The 20,843-nt window shown below is 41.9% G+C and overlaps 1 protein-coding gene across 4 annotated transcripts in view; it reads right to left on the bottom strand.

The window, feature by feature from the left end:
- PDE4DIP (phosphodiesterase 4D interacting protein) overlaps positions 1-20,843 on the bottom strand; it is a 279,980-nt gene that overhangs the window by 237,682 nt on the left and 21,455 nt on the right. The window contains exon 1 of one of the 4 annotated variants that reach the window (XM_021003377.2): positions 4,562-4,959. The exons of the other annotated variants lie outside the window; for them this stretch is intronic. Coding sequence (XP_020859036.1) covers positions 4,562-4,581 — 20 coding nt within the window. The 5' untranslated portion in view covers positions 4,582-4,959. Of the gene's footprint in view, positions 1-4,561; positions 4,960-20,843 lie in introns of those variants that run through there. 4 annotated transcript variants of the gene reach the window in all.

Consider the following 20,843-nt stretch of genomic DNA (forward strand, 5'->3'; position numbering starts at 1 on the left):
TTGAAAACGGGGGCAGGGGGCTCCTGCAGGACAGGATGAAGGGAAATATAATTAGTTTTCCACAGCTTGACTGCTATGGAAGTGTTTTGCATGACTACACAAGTATACCCTATATCAAGTTGTTTGTCTTCTAAATGAGGGTGGGTGGGGAGGGAGGAAGGGAGAGAATTTGGAACCCAAAGTTTTAAAAACAAATGTTAAAAAATTGTTTTCACATGCAACTGGGAAATAAGACATACAGGCAATGGGGTAGAGAAATCTATCCTGCCTACAGGAAAATAAAAGGGGAAGGGGTTGATAAGGGGGTGGGGACAAAAGGGAGGGCAGATTAGGGGAAAGGGTATTCAGAATGCATGCTGTCTTGGGATTGGGGGAGGGATGAGATGGGGAGAAAATTTGGAACTCAAAATCTTATGGAAGTGAATGTTAAAAACTAAAAATAAATAAATTAATGAGTCCTAAAGAAAACATAAATAAATAAGGGAATATTTGTTAGATATTAGAGGGCAAATACAAAGACAAACAAAAAATAAACAAAAAATAATTATTTGTTGAATTGAATTGAATGTTTGAAAAGACATGATAGTAATTCATACATACTTGATTCATATGTGGTGTTAGAGAAAGGCTAAAGAGTTATTTATACAATAATAGATCACAATTATAGGTCCATGTTCAGGACGCCTTAGTAATAGCAAGTCTGCTCCTAAGAGTATTGTTAAATTCATCTGTCCACTGAGGCTTATGAAGCTGCTTTTTGTAGAAAGTGAAAAATAAAAATGTGGGTAACTATGTGTATTAAACATTAAGGAAAAACAGCAGCAGCAAAAGTGTGACCAACTCCAGGGTACCACGGGACAGGGGAAAGAATGTTGGCTCTGGAATCAGAGGACCTGGGTTCAAATCCCACTTTTGACATGTACTGTGTGACCTTAAGTAAGTCATTTACCCCTCTGGGCCTCTGTTCCTTCATTTGTAAAAGGAGAGGGCTAAACTGGATGGCCTCTGAAATCTCTTCCAGTTCTATGATAAATCTAGATAAACTGTTTCCTTCTTTGTTTACTGTCCCTATTTACAGACTCCTTCTACCACCTTGTATTAATAACTGAGTTCTAACCACAGCCCTTGTAACCCAAGAGAAGCCAGTGAAAAATACAACATTCTCTTAGGTTAGTAGTTTAATTTAGGAGAGGTTAAATTTAGGAGAGGTTAAAGACAAATATACTCCCAATGGATATCTGTGGAATGTAATCTAAGTATAGTAAGTGTGCTTTTTGTCTCACTGAAGGCTGGGCTACAGTGAGGAGAAAAGAAAGCAGAGAAATGCTGGATTTGGACTCCCAGGATTGGGTTCAAATCCCACCTTATCTATTCACTACCTGTATTACTATAGATTTGAATATTGAGTCATTATTTTAAGGCTGAAAAGAACCTCAGAAATTTTCTAGTCCAATTCCCCTCCCCCTTTTAACAGATGAGGAAACTGAGTCCAAGAGAGGTGAAACTAAGGTCACACAAGTGATAAGTATCAGCAAATCTTTTAAGACAAATTGAGCCTCAGTTTCTTCATCTGTAAAATCAAGAGATTAGACTAGATCAGGAGTCCTTAATTTTTTGATAACAGTATGGCAATATAATTGACTTTCTTTGCAGTCCTATGTATTTTATGCACATTATTTTGAGAAGGGGTTCTACTGGCATCACTAGACTCCCAAAAGGGTCCATGAAACAAAAAAGATTAAAAAATACCTAGACAGAGATCCCTTCTGGCACTAAATCTGTAATTCCACAGAGGACATTCTCACCCTCCCTTCTCTTCCCTCCCACTAATTCTTAAAGCAGTAACACAGAAACTTGACTCATTTTTATGTATTATTAAGTGACAGGTTGAAAAAACAGAACAAATGTTAAAATTTTGCTCTCTGCACCTCAACCAGCAGCATCTTTCCATAGTGTTTCAGAGTCATTTGACTGGGACAGATTTTTTAAATAAACAAAGGATTTGTCACCGGCTGGATTTCTCTTCAGCTCTTTTGCTGATTAGAAGCACAAAGTTTCCACCCAAAAGGGGAAGAGAATTATGAATAATCTGAAGTAACTGCCCCATTTTTTTGGACTATTAACAGCCATCTGACATCACTCAGTAGTTTAGGGAAAGGTGTTGGGAGCTGCTGGGTCCAGGAGGGCACTGGAAATTCAGAGAAGTATTAGCACTGTATCTGCTTAACAGGCAAAGTTACAACCTGGTTGTAGTAGTTGTAAGATTGTTAAAATGAATATCAAGACTTTTTCAGGGTTCTGCCTTAACACCACATTTGAAAGAGCCCTCTTCCCACATGGTATCCTTAGACCAGGATGCTAATCTAACAGCATTTTAGCCAGAGGCATCTACTGTTACTAGCTTTTTACTAGGTATAGAATGAATGTTACCAGCATCAACCCTAGTTACTTAGCACACTGCAATATGTTTACCTCAAAGGCTAATTGTTGCCTACGGTAGGATAGAGAAGAAGCTGGACTTCAAGAATTCAGGCAAAGTAATTAGCACCCTATCCCCAGAGCTGGTGTGAGTCCAGAACATGGGAACAACCTGGCTTCAGTCTGCCTCCTGTCCTAGGAACAGGATGTCTAGAGTTGCCCTTTTCTAGAATGGAACAGAGTGACTCTAAGGATCCTGAACAGGACTGTATCTCTCAATATGCTTTAGAAAAGACCGCTGGAGCATCTCCAGAACCAATTCATTCCCAGTGGGATTAGAATCAATCTTGTTCTCTTACTTCTGTTACTCACCCCAACAATCTAAGATATCAGTTATCTAGGACACTACAATCCAGCTCAAAGAGGCTGTTAATTCATACATAAGTATCCCAGAAGGCAGCATATTGACCTAGCTTTAAAAGGCTATCTATGTTTTATTGTATTTTTATTTATTTTGCTAAACATTTCCCAATTGCATTTTAATCTGGCTTGGTCTACACTATGAAGTGTTGCTGGCTCCAGATAAAGGCCATGTGTGCGGCATATCCAATAGAGGAATCAATCAACAAACATTCATCAAGCTTCTACTACTTGCAGGGGCACTAAGGCACCAGAAATACAAAGGAAATTTTGAAGCCTTCCTTGCTCTCAAAAAACGTACATTTTATCATGAGGGAGACAGCATGTACACACAGAAGCATACATAAAATATATACAAAATTTCACAAGGTAATTTGGTGGAGTATTAGTAGCTGGGGGAGAGGGTAAGGATCAGGAATGCTTTCATATAGGAGTTAGTGTTAGAGCTGAATTTTGAAGGAAACAGAAGAGTCTAAGAGTCATAGGTAAAGATAAAGTGCATTCCAGGCAGGAGAGACAATCATCAAAGACACCGCGTCAGGAAATGGGCTATCCTATGTGAGGAACAGCAAGGACATCAGTCTAGCTAGACCACAGAGTATGGCGAGCAAAGTTACATAAATGAGATTGGAAAGGTAGGTTGGGGCCAGGTTGTGAAAGACTTAAAAAGTTAAAAGAAGGAGCTCATATTTGATCCTAAAGGCAATAGGGTCAGAGGAATTCTACAGGAAGGAAGGCAGTCTCCTCCTTCTTTCATTCTTCTGCTGAGCCAATAAAATGTAAGTTTCCTAAGGGAGAGAATGGTTTCTCCATTCCTTGTATCCCAGTATCCAATACTGTGTCATTTACACAGCAAACCCTTTATACATCTTTGTTGAATTGAACACTTCATATCTTTCTTGTCCTCTTCCCTTTAAAGTCCCCAGGAACAGACCCGCTAGAAGAAATAAGAAGCAGAAAAGCACCATTCCCCTGGGTTTTAGGTGTGAGTAGGAGAGTTAAGCACAAATTTCCAGGATTATTGAAGGGGTATGTAGAATGGATGAAAGGATAGTAAATCATTTCCTGGGGCATCTTCAGGATTAAATTACTTTCTCAAAGTCTGAGCAAGGGATGAATGGGGCTACAGCTGGATAACAATCAGACTACTCTGACTGGATGATACAAGTCTCTGTCTCTCTCATCCCAGTCTCCCTCGTTGCCAGAGAATAACTCGAGCTAGACCCACCCCTGGGGATGAAAGAGCAGGGTACCATTCAGGAAGCCATCTGCCTTAATATCTGCTCATGGCAGGGAGGGTGAGAAGAGCAGTAAGAAGGGGGAAAGAGGCTGAATTGTCAGCAAAAGCTATTTGTATATAGAAATTCACAACCACTCTGGATTTTCAGGGGAAATTTCTTTATAAGCATAACCTGGCTGAAAAACACAGCTTCCAGGAAAAGATGGATGGGTATTTTTAACTTTAAGCCTGAAAATGTCAGAGCACCGACAGGAGAGGAAATATACAATACAGAGGGAAGATATAAGATTATCATGTACATGCCCCAATGTACATAATATGTACACTGATGAGGAAAAGGAAAGAGGAAAGCGATAAGGCAAGGACCAGCTAAGTGAGCTGCTTAAGAGATGAGGCTTGGAGAGAGGAGTCCTTGTGAAAGGTTGGAAGAGTCTAGGCACAAAGTGGGGGAGCTCAGAGAAGAAACAGGGGCAGCTCACTTACCTCGTCCACGTCTGCTCCATCTTTCAGCCCCTTTCCTCTCGTCCTCGGGGAGCTGCTTCTCATTGGAGAGAGGAAGCAGCCGGGGAAGAAGAGAAAAAGGATTGCCCACGTATTTCGGGAGCTTTTAAAGGCAGGAGCCTGCACCAGCCCAGCTCCTTTTACCCTGCCAAAGAAAAGTCCCTGTTTTCTGCTGCTTCAAAAAACCAATTCGACGTGGCCAGTCTCTAACTGCATGGCAGGCACAAGGGAGGGACTGTTCTCGGCAGGAAGCTTTACTTTGGAAGGGGAGCAGAGCGAGAGGAGCGCCCGGGAGCTGTTTGGGGAGCTGGGGCTGAACGCTGCGTCCTTGCGCACACTCGCCCGCTCGCACACACTCTCACACACACATACACACTCTCCCAGGCTGAGACATGACTGGCTGGCAGGAGTTGCTCCGCACCAGCTGAGCTGTCAGCCACGAGGGGAGGCGGAGCTCCCGGCAGGCAATTTGCTCCAGGCAGAATTTGCCCAGGTTGCATCCCGAACGAGTCCTCCTCCTTCTCCTCCTCCTCCTCCTCCTCCTCCTCCTCCCCCCTTCCCCTCCATCTCTCCAGCTGGAAGTGATGATGTTGGCAGAAGGGCAGAGAACTTATGAGTAACACCCCACGAAACAATCCTCCTCCATTACCATCTCCGCGGGAGCGGCTGAGGAAGAAAGAAAACTGTTGTGAGGGAACCCTAATAAAGGGGTATAATGTCCTTGTCCCCTTCTCCCCCCTGCCAGCTTGCCCGCCAGTATTGATCTAGGACATAGTCATACGTCCAGTCAGGCTTAAGTGTAAATAGCAGGGAGGTGGATAGATGATCACTACCTGAATACCAGGGGAGGTGGATTTGATCATCACTGGAGCCGTTATTTTCATCCTGCAACTGCCATGTTTTACGGGAGGAAAGCAGAGGACTGACTTGGATTTGGAGAAGCTGGGTCCAAATTCTGCCTGCGATGCTTGCTTTGTAACCATGGTGGCAGCCTTCCTGAGCCTCATTTCTTCATCTAGATAGACTTTGGGTTCTCTTCCAGCACCTGAACTATAATCCTAGATCCAGAACCATCCATGCATGTGGGGCGGGTGATCTTTCTTGCACTTCAGAAAACCGTACCCAGAGCCCTCCCACTAAGGAAGCAACTTTAATCTCTGCAACATTTTTTCAGTTTTGAAATGCCCTGCTCCACCCTCTGCTTTTGCAATTGGGCTGGAGGCAAGTCTCTGTCTTTCTTGCCTCCTCACAGAGCTCTCTGTGGGTTCTGCCACTGGCTTCAGGAGGACAAAGAATTCCACTACCTCCCAGAGTATCATTGGAGCTGGGATTCATGATCCTGGGGGGCTGAGGGTTCTCAATACTTCCCTGTGAGCAAGAAAGAGAAACATTGTCTCCATAGGGTGAGAAATATGAACCCATGGAGTATGTGGCAGGCTCCTTAATTCTGGAAATAGGTACAGATATGGATGTGGCAGACAGGCTGAAATAAAATCATTTGAAATATGAAAGTCTATTCTTGATCTAGAATGTTACTATTAAGTGGTGATATCATCTTCATCAAGTCATATTATCTCCAGCTTTTGTGCTTTTATTTATCACAAATTACAAGATGGAAAGGTAATTTCCTCCCAAGGTTCCCACGGCTTCCATCCCAGGAACCAGTACCGTTCTGCTGGTCAGAACCAGACCCAAAATAAAACTTCCCTTAGTTAGTCCCTCCACATTTTGAAGGATGAAATTATCATTAAGGTAAGTCAAGAAGTAATTAGCTAATCTGCTTGGGGGGGGAGATAAAAAGAGGGGAGAGAAGAAAGAAAAAGAGAGAAATTGAATGGGAGAAGGAGGGGGAGGGAGATCCAGCAGATGTCCATATAATTGAAGTCTGTTGTATATATGTATCACGTCTTTATGCCTAGCTTGTTAACTCTTTCCATACAACACGCACACACACATCTATTTGCTATTTCTGACAAGGTGGTCTGTAGGATACACACCGATGAGAATATCTCTTGTTTCTGTCTTTGGTGATCTTCACCCAAATACTCTCCACCCTGCTTTCCTCTTCTGGTTCTTAAATTTCCTCCCATGATTATGGCTTCTTAATGTAAAATGTTCTACTATTGTTTTACCTATTCAGTTTCTTTTGAAACAGAAACAGCTAGGAGGTGAAAGTGATTAGTGTTCTGCCTGGAGTCAGGAAGACCATGGTTCAAATCCTGCCTCTGACACTTACTACCTATGTGACCCTGGAGTAGTCATTTAACCCCTGCCTGCCTCAGTTTCCTCATCCGCAAAACGAGGGAAACAATACCACCTGTCTCTCAAGGTTATTGTGAAGATATGAGATGTTTGTAAAGGGCTCTGCAAACCTTAAAATGCTATGTAAAAGCCAGCTTTTATTATTATTTTGAATAAGGCATATCTTTCCAGAGCCATATATGAATTGTAGGCCTCATGCCATTGAGTCTCAGTAATATTTGTGAGGTCAGATTTGGCTTCTTGTCTTAGAAGATTTCAGTTTACCTTGTCTGTTAACCATATCCTCAGGACTTAATCACCGTGACTCAGTTGCCTTCTCACCCTGGAACTTTCTGTCTGTCATTCCTTCCCTTTTCTCCTACTAGTGAGTTTCTTCCCTGGTCTCCCTTTTGGAGATGGGCCCAAGCCTGTGCCTCATTTTCCCTCCCAGTTCAACCCCAAGCCACCCTTCCAGCCACCACCATGCAGACTCCACCCCCACCTCCTCTCTTTCTCCCTCTTTCTCATCTTTTTTCTATGTGTTATCTTCCCCACATTAGAATGTAGGCTCTTGGAAGGCTAAGACTGTCTTTCTTTTTTGCTCACATTATATCTCTAGTGCTTAGCTCAGAAAAAGCTCTTAGTAAATGCTTGTTTGCTATATTTGGATCATTTGCTAAAAGACAGTGGAGGCCAAGGCTCTTATTACTAGTTCTTGAATTTTGCCTCCTGTGATCTTCAATTCAATGGAACAAATATTTATCATCCCCTTACTATGGACAAGGAGTCGCTAGGTGGTGCCAGGCCTGGAATCAGGAATATATGAGTTCAAGTCTGTCTTTGGACACTTGCTAGCTGTGTGACCCTGGACAAGTCACTTAATACCATTTGCCTCAGTTCCTCATCTGTCAAAAGAGCTGGAAAAGGAAATGATGAACCATTCTAGTATCTTTGCCAAGAAAACCCTAAATGGGGTCACAAAGAGTGGAACATGACTGAAATGTCTAAATAATAACACTATCCATTGGATGAATCAAACTCAGTTTAGTGAGACCCAGGTTGGCGGGAAAGAAACCCAAAGTCTTTGTTTTCATTTGTCCCTGTGCTTACAATCTAATGGAGAGAGACAACACACACACACACACACACACACACACACACACACACATACATATACACACACACACATATACATACACACACATACATACACACACACATACACACACACACACACAACTGCAGAAGGATGAGGAAGGTGGTTGGTTGCTGTCCTTTGTCCTCAAAAAAAACCAAAATGACATCACTTTATTGGAGTCAAGGTAGAATGTGTCCAACTCTGGCAGATCAGACCTATACGAGCTCAGAAGGCTCTAACACAGGTTGGGTACAAATACTCCGTACACACATCTGCAGTGGACATGTCTCTAGATTTGCACATCTCATGTTTCTTTTGAGCTGCTGCAATTCTGCTTTGCTCATGGAGCACAGTGCCTTCTTTGATGTGGGCACACCAGGCTGGGCAGACCTGTGCCAGTATCTCCCATGTCTTACAATAGATGCCAATGTTCTTCAGAGAGACTTTGAGAGTGTCCTTGCTTTCAATATAATTGGGGGAGACAACACACAGAAGGGGAGAGGAAGGTGCATGATAAGAAAGTTCCAGAAGCAGTGGAAATGGGTGGGAAATGAGAAGAACTGTGCTGGGCTCTCTCTTTAAATGAAGCTGAAGCTCATGGCCCTGCCCTCTAGTCAAAGGGTCCAATCAGGGACAAAGGTACTGAGATGTTAATACCAGGCAGCTTCAATGTTGCAACAGAATGAGATTTCCCAATGATGAGTTTCCTGGGGAAGGAAGGCATGATGGAAAGTTCCAAAGAAGTCCAGGATTATAATAATCATAATTTACAATTATAGCTCAACAATTTGGGTTTTGGAGGGAGAAACTGCTTATGTACTGCTTATCCACCAAGCTACAAACTACATACCAAAACGGATTGGAAGAAAAGCAGCAGCCACTCCTATAATCTCAGTATAATTTCTATTAAAAAAAATGACCACTTTGTAATTATTGTGACCAGCTATTCAGGAAAGGGGATCAATCATATTACCAGAATTGGATAGATATTCAGCACAGCTCCCAGTTCTACCCACTGCCAATGAAACAGCAACAAATAAGGAACATAATTCCAGCTGGGGCCTCAGCCACACCAATTTCAGATTGCCCAAACCCCTACCCCTGAATCGTTGATTCCAAGGGCTATTCAAGCTGTGTCTCTATTGACTGTATCTAATTAGTGGGCATAGCCCAGTTTGTATCTTGAAGGGTTGATTAAATAGGGTCCTGGGTGTGAAGGTCTGTTGTTTCAGGTTAACACTCTCTTTGAGGTGGAAAGTCGTGTTATTGGCAAATACCATTTTAGGTGATGCCTCATTCTCCCACAGGAATCTCTTCTGTACAAGACTTTCAGCAGGGTTATAAAACTAGGCCATTTAGAGACCGAGAACCATGCTATGTGAGTATCACATAAAGGGATTCACGATGTTTATCCTAGAGGACAGATTTAGGAGTGACATGATCTCTTTTGCAAGAGATGTAAGACTTGCTCTGTTTATACTCAGAAAATAGCTAGAAGATGAATGGGTAGAAGTTACAAAAAAGCTCAATAGAAGGTTAAATTTCCAAACAATTAGATCCATTCAAAAGCGGAATGTATTGTCTTGCTAAGTGATGAATTCCTTATCCATTAGAGTAGGGTCATGGACCCTTTCTAGAAGAATGTTGGCAAATGCATAAAATAAAATACATAGGATTACTAAGGAAAGCCATTACATAGTTATCAAGTCTATCATCGATAAAAATTGATCAAAGTCAAAATTGCTACTGAAATACAGTTATCAAAATTTTTTTAAAAACAAATTTATTGACCCCAGGTCAAGAACCCTTCCATTGTTGTTCTGTGGCTTCAGTCGTGTCTGACTCTTTGTGATCCCATTTGGGATTTTCTTGGCAAAAAAAAAAGTGGAGCAGTTTAGCATGTCCTTCTCCAGTTCATTTGACATATGAGGAAACTGAGGCAAACAGGGTTAAGTGACTTGTCCAGGGTCACACAGCTAATATAGTAAATCTTTGAGGTCAGATTTGAACTCAGGTCTTTCTGAGTCTAGACCTGTCACTCTAGCCACCCTAAAACAAAAATAAAAACAAATTTATGGGTCTCAGGTCAAGAACCCTCCCATTAGAAGTCTTCAAACAGAGATGATGTGGATATTGTAGATGGGATTCATGATATGCTTAGGGATTGGACTGCATCTGAGATCTCTTCTAAGTCTGAGTTTCTGCATCTATGATGATTCTGTTTTCAGCTAGGATCCTAGACTGATTCCATCTCAGAAGGAGGTCTCCACTGCTTTAGATCTCTGAGCCCACCTAAGGCAGCTCAGTGGTATAGTGGATAGAGTGCAGGGCCTGGAGTCAGGTAGACTCATTTTCCTGAGTTCAAATACAGCTTCAGACACTTACTAGCTGTTTGACACTGGTCAAGTCACTTAACCCTGTTTGCCTCAGTTTCCTCATCTGTAAAATGAGCTGGAAAAAGAAATGGCAAGCCATTCCAGTATCTCTTCTAAGAAAACCCCAAAAGATTGAATGTGACTAAACTATCACCTATGACTACAAATCCAACATTCTTTCCATCCAACCACAATGCCTGCCCACCTAGACATTTTAATAAGATTAATTAGCCACCTCCAGTCCAATAAAATGATCTGATGAGATCAGAAACACCTTTCCTTGGAATAGAACTCATTTTGGGCTACACCATGGTTACCTCCAAATTAAGACATTCTCCCCCAAATCCCTTGACATCCTAACCCTATAACTCAATTACTCTAAATAAAGGAAGTAGCTGAGCAGCCTCACCTGATAGGATCCTTTTGCCACATTGCCCTAAAACCATGTAAAACATATGTGTGTGTACACATATACATACACATGTTTATGTGAGTATCTCCTTTTGTTCTGCAGAATTGCTAGCCACGCGGCGACTGCCCATTAGCTGCTGATCTTGACAAACTAGAACACTGGGATGAACTTCACAAGATAAAATTAAATAGAATAAATGTAAAATCATATGCTTGTGATTAAAAAATCAACTTTACAAATACAGGATGAGTAATCATGGTTAGATTACTTTTCAGCTAAAAAAGACTGGGGGTTTCAATGGACCACAAGTTCAATATGAGTCAACAGAGTGATATGCCAGCCAAAAATGCTCGTGTGATTTTGTTCTATATTGAGAGGGTTGGCACCCAAAATGAAGGAGGTGACAGTCATACTGAGCTCTTATCCTCTTGTTAAGCCACAACTAGAATACAAGGTTCAGTTCTAGGCATCATATCTTAGGAGGGACATTGATAAGTTCTAGAAAGCCAAGTGAAGAATGACCAGGATCATATATTGTTGTCGTTCTATGGTTCAGTTGTGTCTTACTCTTCCTGACCCCATGGACCATAGCATTCCAGGCCCCTTTTTCCTCCACTATCTCCCAAAGTCTATCCAAGCTCATGTTTGTTGCTTCCACGACATTATCTATCCATCTCATCTTCTGCCATCCTCTTTTCCTTTTGCCTTCCATCTTTCCCAGCATCAGGGTCTTTTCCAATGAGTCCTGTCTTCTCATTATGTGGCTAAACTATTTAAGCTTCAACTTCAGTATTTGATTTTCCAGTGAATAGCCTGATTTAATTTCTTTAAGTATTGACTGATTTGATCTCCTTGCAGTGCAAGGGATTCTCAAAAATCTCCTCTGGCACCACAGTTTGAAAGCTTTGGTTCTGAGGCATTCAGCTTTCCCTGTAGTCACAGCCAAACATTGCTACTAGAAAAACCATAGCTTTGACTCTACAGACGTTTGTCGACAAGGTGTTGTCTCTACTTTTTAGCACAGATTTGCCATAGCTTTCCTTCCAAGGAACAAGTGTCTTTTAATTTCATGGCTATAGTAACTGTCTAGAGAGATCTTTAAGCCCAAGAATATGAAATCCAACACTGCTTTCATTTCTTCTCCCTCTGTTTGCCAGGAAGTGATGGGATCAGTTGCCAAGATCTTGGTTTTTTTGACATTAAGCTTCAAGCCAGCTTTTACACTCTCCTCTTTCAACCTCATCAAGAGAATTCTTAATCCCTCTTCACTTTCTGCCATCAGAGTGGTATCATCTGTAAAGTTTATCCCCACCCCTGTCACATACTCACTTCCACATCTTAGCTAGAAATTCCCCAATTTTCAATATTTTGAGTTGTTTTAAATACTTCTATTGATAACTCAAAATCTAACCAAATGCCTCCAAACTTGAGGTTTACTCAGAATGGAGGCACTATTTCTCTTCCTCACAATACACACACACACACACACACACACACACATGCATGCATGCACACACATAGAGTTGTGGTCATACCACCTATAACATCAACACATTAGAAGGCCCCTCTAAGGAAGAACATGAAAGCTAAATGCTGTTTGCTATTTAGATGTGACATATGTTTAACGCTAGCTTTTTAGAAAATTGAACATACCACATTGTAAGGTTGATTGAGATATGAAAAGTCTGCTTTCATCATCTATGGCAAGACCTTAGATGATGCCCACAGGTCATCTGACTAATATAGTGTGTATCCCCGGTTTAGAAATGAGAGCCATATTTCCATTCCAGGCCCAAAGATGGTGCTATTTTTGTTTTAGCTTCTGGTCAAATTATGGGTTATTGGGTTGTGGACAGGCTGGAGCCAGGCAGGCCATAATTTGAGAAGTGAAAATGGTACTATGCTGCCTGAAAGCAGAAGCCAGAGAATTTGCTCTGGAGACTATGAAACTTGTCCCTGTCCCAAAAAATTTCTCCATAATTTTTTCAGTGCTTATATTTGTAAAACATGCCATCTATAGTAGAAAGTTTCTCTTGTTATCCCCATTTTGTGGATGAGCAACTTTAGGGAAAAAGAGATAAAATTAGAATGATTTTGCTATGTGTCACATAATTAGATAGCTTCCCTTTAGTGTATTTACCTCTTTTCCCCTGATTTTGAGGGTTAGAACTCAGGAAGCCTGAACTGACTATGCTTGCTGAGTCACGTGGTTAATGGTGCCCTTCCTTCAATGCCCTCACAAAATCATGGAATCTCAAGAGTTGGAAGGGATCTCAGCCAGGTCTAGTCTAATCCATAACTGAAAATGAGTCCCCAGTACAACATACCCAACAACTAGTCAACCAGCCTTTCCTTGAAGACCCCCTATCGGGGAAGACCCACTACCTCCCAAGTCAGCCCATGCCGTTTTTAAATAGCTTTAATTGCAAGGAAGTTTCTACTTATATCAGGCCTAAATGTTACATCTTCCACTCACTGTTCCTAGCTCTGTCCCTTGGTATCAAACAGAGCAAGCCAATTTCTTGTACCACATGATCACTTTTCAAATCCTTGAAGACAATTATCATAACCCTCCTGAGTCTTTTCCTACCTAATAATCCCCTCTTCCTTCAAATCATCCTTTAGAGCATGGACTTAAGGGCTTTCTTACTTCTGACTCCTCTCCTCTGGACACTCTCCAGCTTAGCATACCCTTCCTAAAACATGGAGCATGATATTCCTGATATATTCTGAAGAGGGCAGAATACAAGAGAATGCTCACCTCCTTATTCCTGAAATTCCTAGAAGGTATGTTGCTTAACACAGCTTAAGCTCGTATTAGATTTTTCTCTCCGGCTGCCACAGCACATATGTTGACTCACTAAAAACCACAGACCTTTTTTTCAAACAAACTGCTGTCTACTTCATCTAGTACTTGTGAAATCATTTTTTTTTTAAAACCTGGTATAGGACTTTGCATAATAGAGAGTATTAAATTTAATCCTATTCAATTATGCCCAATGATCTAACCTGGCAAGATCCTCTTAGATCTTGGCTCTGTTGATCCAGGGTGCAAACTACATCACTAAGCTTGTGTTATCTAAGAAGGATTCCATCTATGCCTTCATAGAAATCATTAATAAAAATAGTAAGTAACACAAAACCAAACACAGATCCCTAGGGTACTCCATTGAAGACCTTCTTCCAAGTTGATGTCAAACTATTACTGATTACTCTTTGAGTCAAGCTAGTCAACCGATTCTGAATCCATCAGCCCACATCTAGCCCACATCTAGCCCACATCTACCCATCTTGTTCTGAAGAAAATAATGAGACATTTTTGTAAAATGCTTTGTTATAATCTCCTTAAAGATAACTACAAAGTATCCCTTTGATCTACCAGTCTAGTTACCCTATTAAAAAAAGGAAATAAAACTGGCTTTATTTCCTTTTCAGTCTTTCATTATTGAGTGTGATATGAACTGTTCTTGATAAAGCCATGCTGACTCTTTGTGATAGCTATTTCCTATTCCTGATATTCACTAATCACCATTTAAATAGCATGTCCTTGAATTTTTACAGGAATCAAAGACAAGCTCAGTGAGCTGTAATTGGCAGAGACCATTTTCCTTCCTTTTCTGAAAACCAAGACATTTACTCTGTCTCAAGTCCTCAGTACTTCTCCTGTTTTCCTGATCTTTCAAATATCACGGACAGTTGCTTGGCAATCACATCTGTCATTCTTTGAGGACATAAGAATATATTTCATCTGGTCCATGTGGCTTGACCTAACCATCTTCTTATTTGTGTTGGGTCTCAATACAAATAACTATTTGCTATTATACTAGTATCTATTAGCTATTTTTTTTTTGCTTTTTTTTTTGATGAGGCAATTGGGGTCAAGTGACTTGCCCAGGGTCACACAGCTGGTAAGTATCATGTGTCTGAGGCCAGATTTGAACTCAGGTCCTCCTGACTCCAAGGCCAGAGTTCTATCTATTGAGCCACCTAGCTGCCCCCTCGATAAGCTATTTTTGCTCATCCAAAGGATGTTCCTTTTGACAAAGAAAAAAAAGAATAAGAATTAGGCAGTTTTTCCTTCTTTTTATCATAAATTAATATTTTTCCATCCATATCAAATAATAGTCCAATTCTTCTTTTATCCTTTCCCCCAATATAACTAAAATAAAACCCCATTTTTTTGGTTGTTTTTAGCTTTTATTGTCAAATGCAGCTCATTCTGAGCAGCTGTTAGTGTTATTCTTACAGAACTACATCAAAATTTTGTATTTTGTTAATCAAATGAGATAATAATTGTAAAGTGCTTAGCACAATGCCTGGCACATAGTAAGAGCTATACAAATGGTAGCTATTATTATATTATTGTTACCTGCCTTGCTTCCATCTTCTATCCATGTCTTTTTAAAAAGCTATATTAGTTGATGAGTTCTTTGTGTATCCATGTTAATCTCTTCAGATATTTCTGTTTTCCTCCTTATCAGAATTGGTGTCTTTTTTTATGTCTTCAGGATTTCAGCCTTAATATTTTCCCATCCCTTCTGTGCTGAACTTTACTCTAAAATTTAGTGGAGTCCTACCTACTCATTGTCTGATACCTTTGAAATTTGGTCTCCTAAATTCTAGAGTACATATCATGCTATTACCTGCCTTGCCTTTCCTAATCACAGGAGGAAGTAGTCACTTCCCCTCGGGTTTACATAATTTCCAACCCCACAGCTGGTTCTTCCCTGATTGTGAGACTCAGATCAGAAGAGTCATTTACCATTGACCGTGACTCACTGCTCTTCCCTGAACTGTGGATAATGAGTTCCCAGGAGGATTAGAAGGTGGGAGCATAGGCTGTGTACCTCTAAGAAGACCCAATAAGCTGAATGGTACTTTTTACCTATTTCCTAGTTCTTTCTTCCTTCTTTTTCTCTGAAATTTTGGTGTTGGGATGGCTCCTTCATAAACTGGGCAAGTCATATACACACACACACATATACATATATACACATGTGTATCTTATATCCTTATAAAAGATATATATGTATATATGTATGTATATATGCATATACATACACACAACTTATATCCATTAGAATGGCAAAAATAGCATCTATCTACTATAAAGTCACTGATCTCCCATCTCCACCTCTCACTCAAGGACTCCCTCCTCTAATCTCCATAGCGCCTCTCTTAGGAATCAGGTTTAGCATTCTCTCTTCTTTTCTAGTTAATTGTATACATATCTAATCTATGTTCTTGTCTTCCCCACTAGAGATTGTGTCCTTTTTTGCACTTGGGTCCTGGCACCCAGCACAGCAGATAGTGCATAATAGGAGCTTAATCAAAGTTTGTCAATTGATTGATTCTACTAGCCTATATACTCCTTGAGAATATGCACTCTAAGTTCTTAAATGCCTGGTAGATGCCTCAGAAATGTTTGCCCAATGAATGAACAGGAATATGGGTAAATTACAAGCAGGTTCAGAGAGGATCAGGGCCAATGGAATTCGAGCAGTTCTGAGGGGATTTGCCCCTTTGCTCCTCCCATGTTCAGGCCAGAGTAAAGAACCCCAGGGGACTTGAGCCAAAAACAAGGCTGAGAACAGGGACTTCTTGGGGGAGAGAAAGTTGTGACGGATGGCAAGGATAGCAACTGCCAGGCAAGTCCTCGGGGAGCTGCAGGAATCTGGATGTACAATGAAGAATGCCATCAAACAACAGGGCCAAGATCTGAGAGACACCAGGGGAAGACAGACTGTGTGGATGCCAGGGAGGGGGATGGTCTGAGGCATCAGAGGAAAGCAGATGAGAGGGGGGTGCAGATGCCGCTCCAAACAGTCTTCAGCTGACCTCCTGATCCTAGGACTTCACCTCCAGGGGAGGTGAGGGTTGTGATTTGCTCCTTTTTTGGTGTGGGAATTTTGACAGACGGCAGAGGAAGCAACAACACCTACCAGAACCATCCTATGGTTAAGAGTATAAAGATACTACAAGTATGTATCTCCATGAGGCATTTAGGTGGTGAGGTGGATAGAGGACTGGGTTTGCGGTCAAGAAGACTTGAGTTCAAATCCAGCCTCAGGCACTCACTAGCTGTAGTGAGTCACTTGACTGGCTATGTCACTTGACCTCTATTTGTCTCAGTTTTCTCAACTGTAAAATGGCAATAATAATAGCAACCTAGATCTCTTCATAAAGACAGTTAGGTGGCACAGTGAATAGAGCAGTCAGCCTGGAGTCAGGAAGCCCTGAGTTCAAATCCAGCCTCAAACACACTATGTGACCCTGGGCAAGTCATTTAACCCTGTTTGCCTCCGTTTCCTCATCTATCAAATGAGCTGGAGAAGGAAATGGCACTCCAGTATCTTTGCCAAGAAAACCCCAAATGGGGGTCATAAAGAGTCAGATACGACTGAAATAACACAACGGCAGCCTCCCAGGCTCTCAAATGAGAGGGCATTTGTAAAGTGCTAAGCACAGTGCCTGGCACAGAGTAGTTACTTAATACGTACAGGCACTTTATAAATGCTTCCTTCCTTTTCTATTCTTTCCATGCCTTTTAATAAGCCTAAATTACATCAATGCCTTAGGAGCCTCAGTTGCTTGGAGGGGATGAGGTCTTGAGAGACATGAACTAGATTCTAATATTGCCAGGGAGATTGGGGTAGGGGTGGGGGGGGATATCAGCAAAATGAGCTAGAAAGTCATTGGGAAACCTTCTCAATCTGTGAAGTCATCACTTCAGTAATAGGCCACGGGCTATTACACTGACTTCAGGGTAATAAAACCAGTGTTTCACGTAGTGAAAACATTCCTAACTTTCTATTCAGTGTTCCCATGGCACCCCAGAGCTAAGTGGTGACTATTGTACTATTAGTAGAGTAAAGCTATTTCCTAATAACACTACCCCATTATATACTAGCTTTGGTAAATTCTGAACTTTTATTATAAGTCTAAATGTTCCCTGGTTGAGCAAGATGAGTTTCTCTCCCCTGGGCGAATATACAGAGAGGCACCAAACTTGTAGGCCAATTACTAACTGAACTGGGCTTTTTCTACACAAAAGGAGACAAAGGCCAGGGTTTGCCAGTCTGACATCCTGATCTCAGTTCTGCTCTAAACTAGGTTTTCTTTTGTAAGGCCATTGGTTTAACTTTTCAATTTCTCAACTTCTCGAGAGGCAGCAGAGAAGGAAGCTGGGGTGGGGGGGGGGTGGGGGTAGCTCCGCTGAATTCAGCAAAAATCATCGAAGCACCTCCTACTTAAGAGGTGATGTGGGGTACTTCATGTCCTGCCCCTGACACATACTGGCTGCTGACCTCCAGCAGGGCTTAACCTCTCCGAGTCCCAGGCAACTTTCTTAAGAGGGTAAGCTATAGCCAAGTTTTCACACTGGGGGCTCCCCAGTGCAATCATGGGTCCTGGAAAACAACAACAAAATGTTTTGGGGTGGGTGGGTGGGGAGGGTGGAGGGAGAGACAAAGAAAAGTCACCTCAAGGGGCTTACATTCTAATTTTCCCACTACCAAGTCTTCAGTGGTGAAGCAAAATATTGAGAGAAATGATTATTAATAACCAATGATTTAGGGGCAGCTGGTGGTGCAATGGATAGAGCATTGGCCCTGAAGTCAGGAGGACTTGAGTTCAAATCCAGCCTCAGACCAAACACTTGACACTTACTAGCTATGTGACCCTGGGCAAGTCACTTAACTCCACTTGCCTAAAAAAAAAATAACCAATCATTTGGGGAGATCCAGAGTTCCTCCTTTTTTCTAAAGTCCTGATTTTAAACTTTCAGTCTCTTGAAGGACTTTGTCGATAATGAGATTGGACTTTCTTGTTCAGACCTCACCCAGGTAGGGTGGCAGAACACTGAATGTTCTGCTCAGGTTTGGGGTGGGGGACATAGATTCTTTGAATACATTGTCCAAAGCTGGGGAGAACTTATGAAATAAATTACTTAATCAAAGTTCAGGTTCAGCCCCTCATTGTAATATTCATTCTCTCATTAATTGTTAACCAATCAAAGCTGATTCCCACCCTGGGAAACACCTACCCTTAGAACGGGCTATAAACTGTGAGCCCATTCCAATAGTACGGTGCTAACCAATAATATTCAGATTTATAATTATTTAGCCTTTGCATAGTAAATAGAATGCTGGATACACATATATATACACCAGAGGTAACCTTGGATGAGATGGCACTAGCAACTTTGGGAGGGGTGGGTCAGGAAAAGCCTCCTTCAGGAGATAAAGCTTAAGCTGGGTTTGAAGGAAATAGCAAGAGGTAGAAGTGAGGAGAGAGTATCCTGGGTGGGGAGGCACTGCTAGTGCAAAGGCACAGAGATGGGAGATGGCTTTTCATATCAATCAGTTAGTCAGTCAGTCAATAAGCACTTGTTAAGCACCTCCTATGTGCCAGGCACTGTGCTAAGCACTAGAGATACAAAAAGAGGCAAAAGATAGACCCTGCCCTCTAGGAGCTTACCATCTAATAGGAGAGAAAACAAGCAAACAAATACATGCAAACAAGCTATAGAGAGCATAAAAAGAAAATAACTAATAGAGGGAAGGAACTGGAATTAAGAGGAATCAGGAAAGACTCCTTGTAGAAGGTGGGATTTTAGCTGGGACCTGAAGGAAGCTGGGGAAGCCAGGAGGTAGAGGGAGATCAGGAGGGAGGATGTGAGGGGAATAAAAAGTCGGCATTCATAGAGCAATATGTTAGAAGAGGCTATTATTGCAGTCATCCAGGCAAGAAATGATGCATAGCTTCAAAGAGGGTGGTAGCCATGGGATGCAGTATGGCAGCAAAGGGGAGATATTCAAGAGATACTGTGGAAGGTAGAAACAGTCAGATTTTGTAAATGACTGGAAACATGGAATAAACAAGAGCGAGGAGTGAATGGTGACACCTAGGCTGGGTGTCTGGGTAACTGGAAGGACGGTGATGACTTAGCAAGTAAGTTTGGGAGGAGGTGGGGTATTGGAGGAAGACCAGTGCTGCTGTGGGAGGTTCTGATGCTCCCTGTTCCACTGTGTTCTGTCTCAATGTTCTGCAGACAGGAGTCCAACAGCGTTGAAGGCAACAGGTGAACTGTATGGAGTCCAGTGAACTGTGCCCTCATTCCAGTGGGCAGAGGCAGTGTTTAGAGGGCGTATTTAAGGAGAAGGAGGGGTGGTTACTATTGCTGTCTAATCACAGCTCTTTTGCCTTTGGGGAAGCATTATTTTATCTCTAGGAGGAAGAACTGACAAAAATAGACCTTCAGTGCCCACCGGAGGGCACAGACTGGCAGATAGCTTCAGGGGTCTACTCTCATGAAAGCATTTCTGTGTGGACTGCTGTACTGAATTCAGGAACATCACTCACCGAGAGGCAATTGTGATGTACCTGTGTCTCCCCTTTGTTATTGTTATTCAATCACTTTTCTGTCGTTTCTGACTCTTCATGACTCCATCTGGGGTTTTCTTATTTTTTATTTCTATTCAATTATTTTTTGCAAGGCAATGGGGTGAAGTGACTTGCCCAGAGTCACACAGCTAGGAAGCGTCCAGTGTCTGAGGCCAGATTTGAGCTCAGGTCTTCCTGAATCCAGGGCCAGTGCTCTATCTACTGCAACATCTAGCTGCCCCATTGGGGTTCTCTTGATAACGATACTGGAGTGTTTTGCCATTTCCCTTCTCTAGCTCATTTGACAGATGAGGAAACTAAGGCAAAGTGGGTTAAGTGACTTGCCCCAGGGTCACACGGTTAGTAAGTGTCTGAGGACAGATTTGAACTCAGGAAGATGAGTCTTCCTCATTTCAGGCCTGACACTCTATGCACTATGGCTCCACTTGGCTGCCCTGTCTCCCCTCCTTCTCCTCAACTCAAAGCATCTCGTATCCTGTGGTGGTGTTTGGTACCTTCCCTGAGCATATGGTCAATTCACAGGAAGGACTTGTAGGATCAGAGTCCAGACTACATGTGCTAGTGCATATATTTTATATTGACTCTAGGGCAGTGTGAGAGAACCCCAGATTTTACACTCTGGCAGTGGCCAGCTAGTGTGTCCCAGACCACGTTCTAGGGGACAGCTAGAACACACCAAGGAATACACCCATC

Source organism: Phascolarctos cinereus, unplaced genomic scaffold (assembly GCF_003287225.1).
Source record: "Phascolarctos cinereus isolate Bilbo 61053 unplaced genomic scaffold, phaCin_HiC Scaffold_5;HRSCAF=322, whole genome shotgun sequence".
Taxonomy (NCBI): Eukaryota; Metazoa; Chordata; class Mammalia; order Diprotodontia; family Phascolarctidae; genus Phascolarctos; species Phascolarctos cinereus.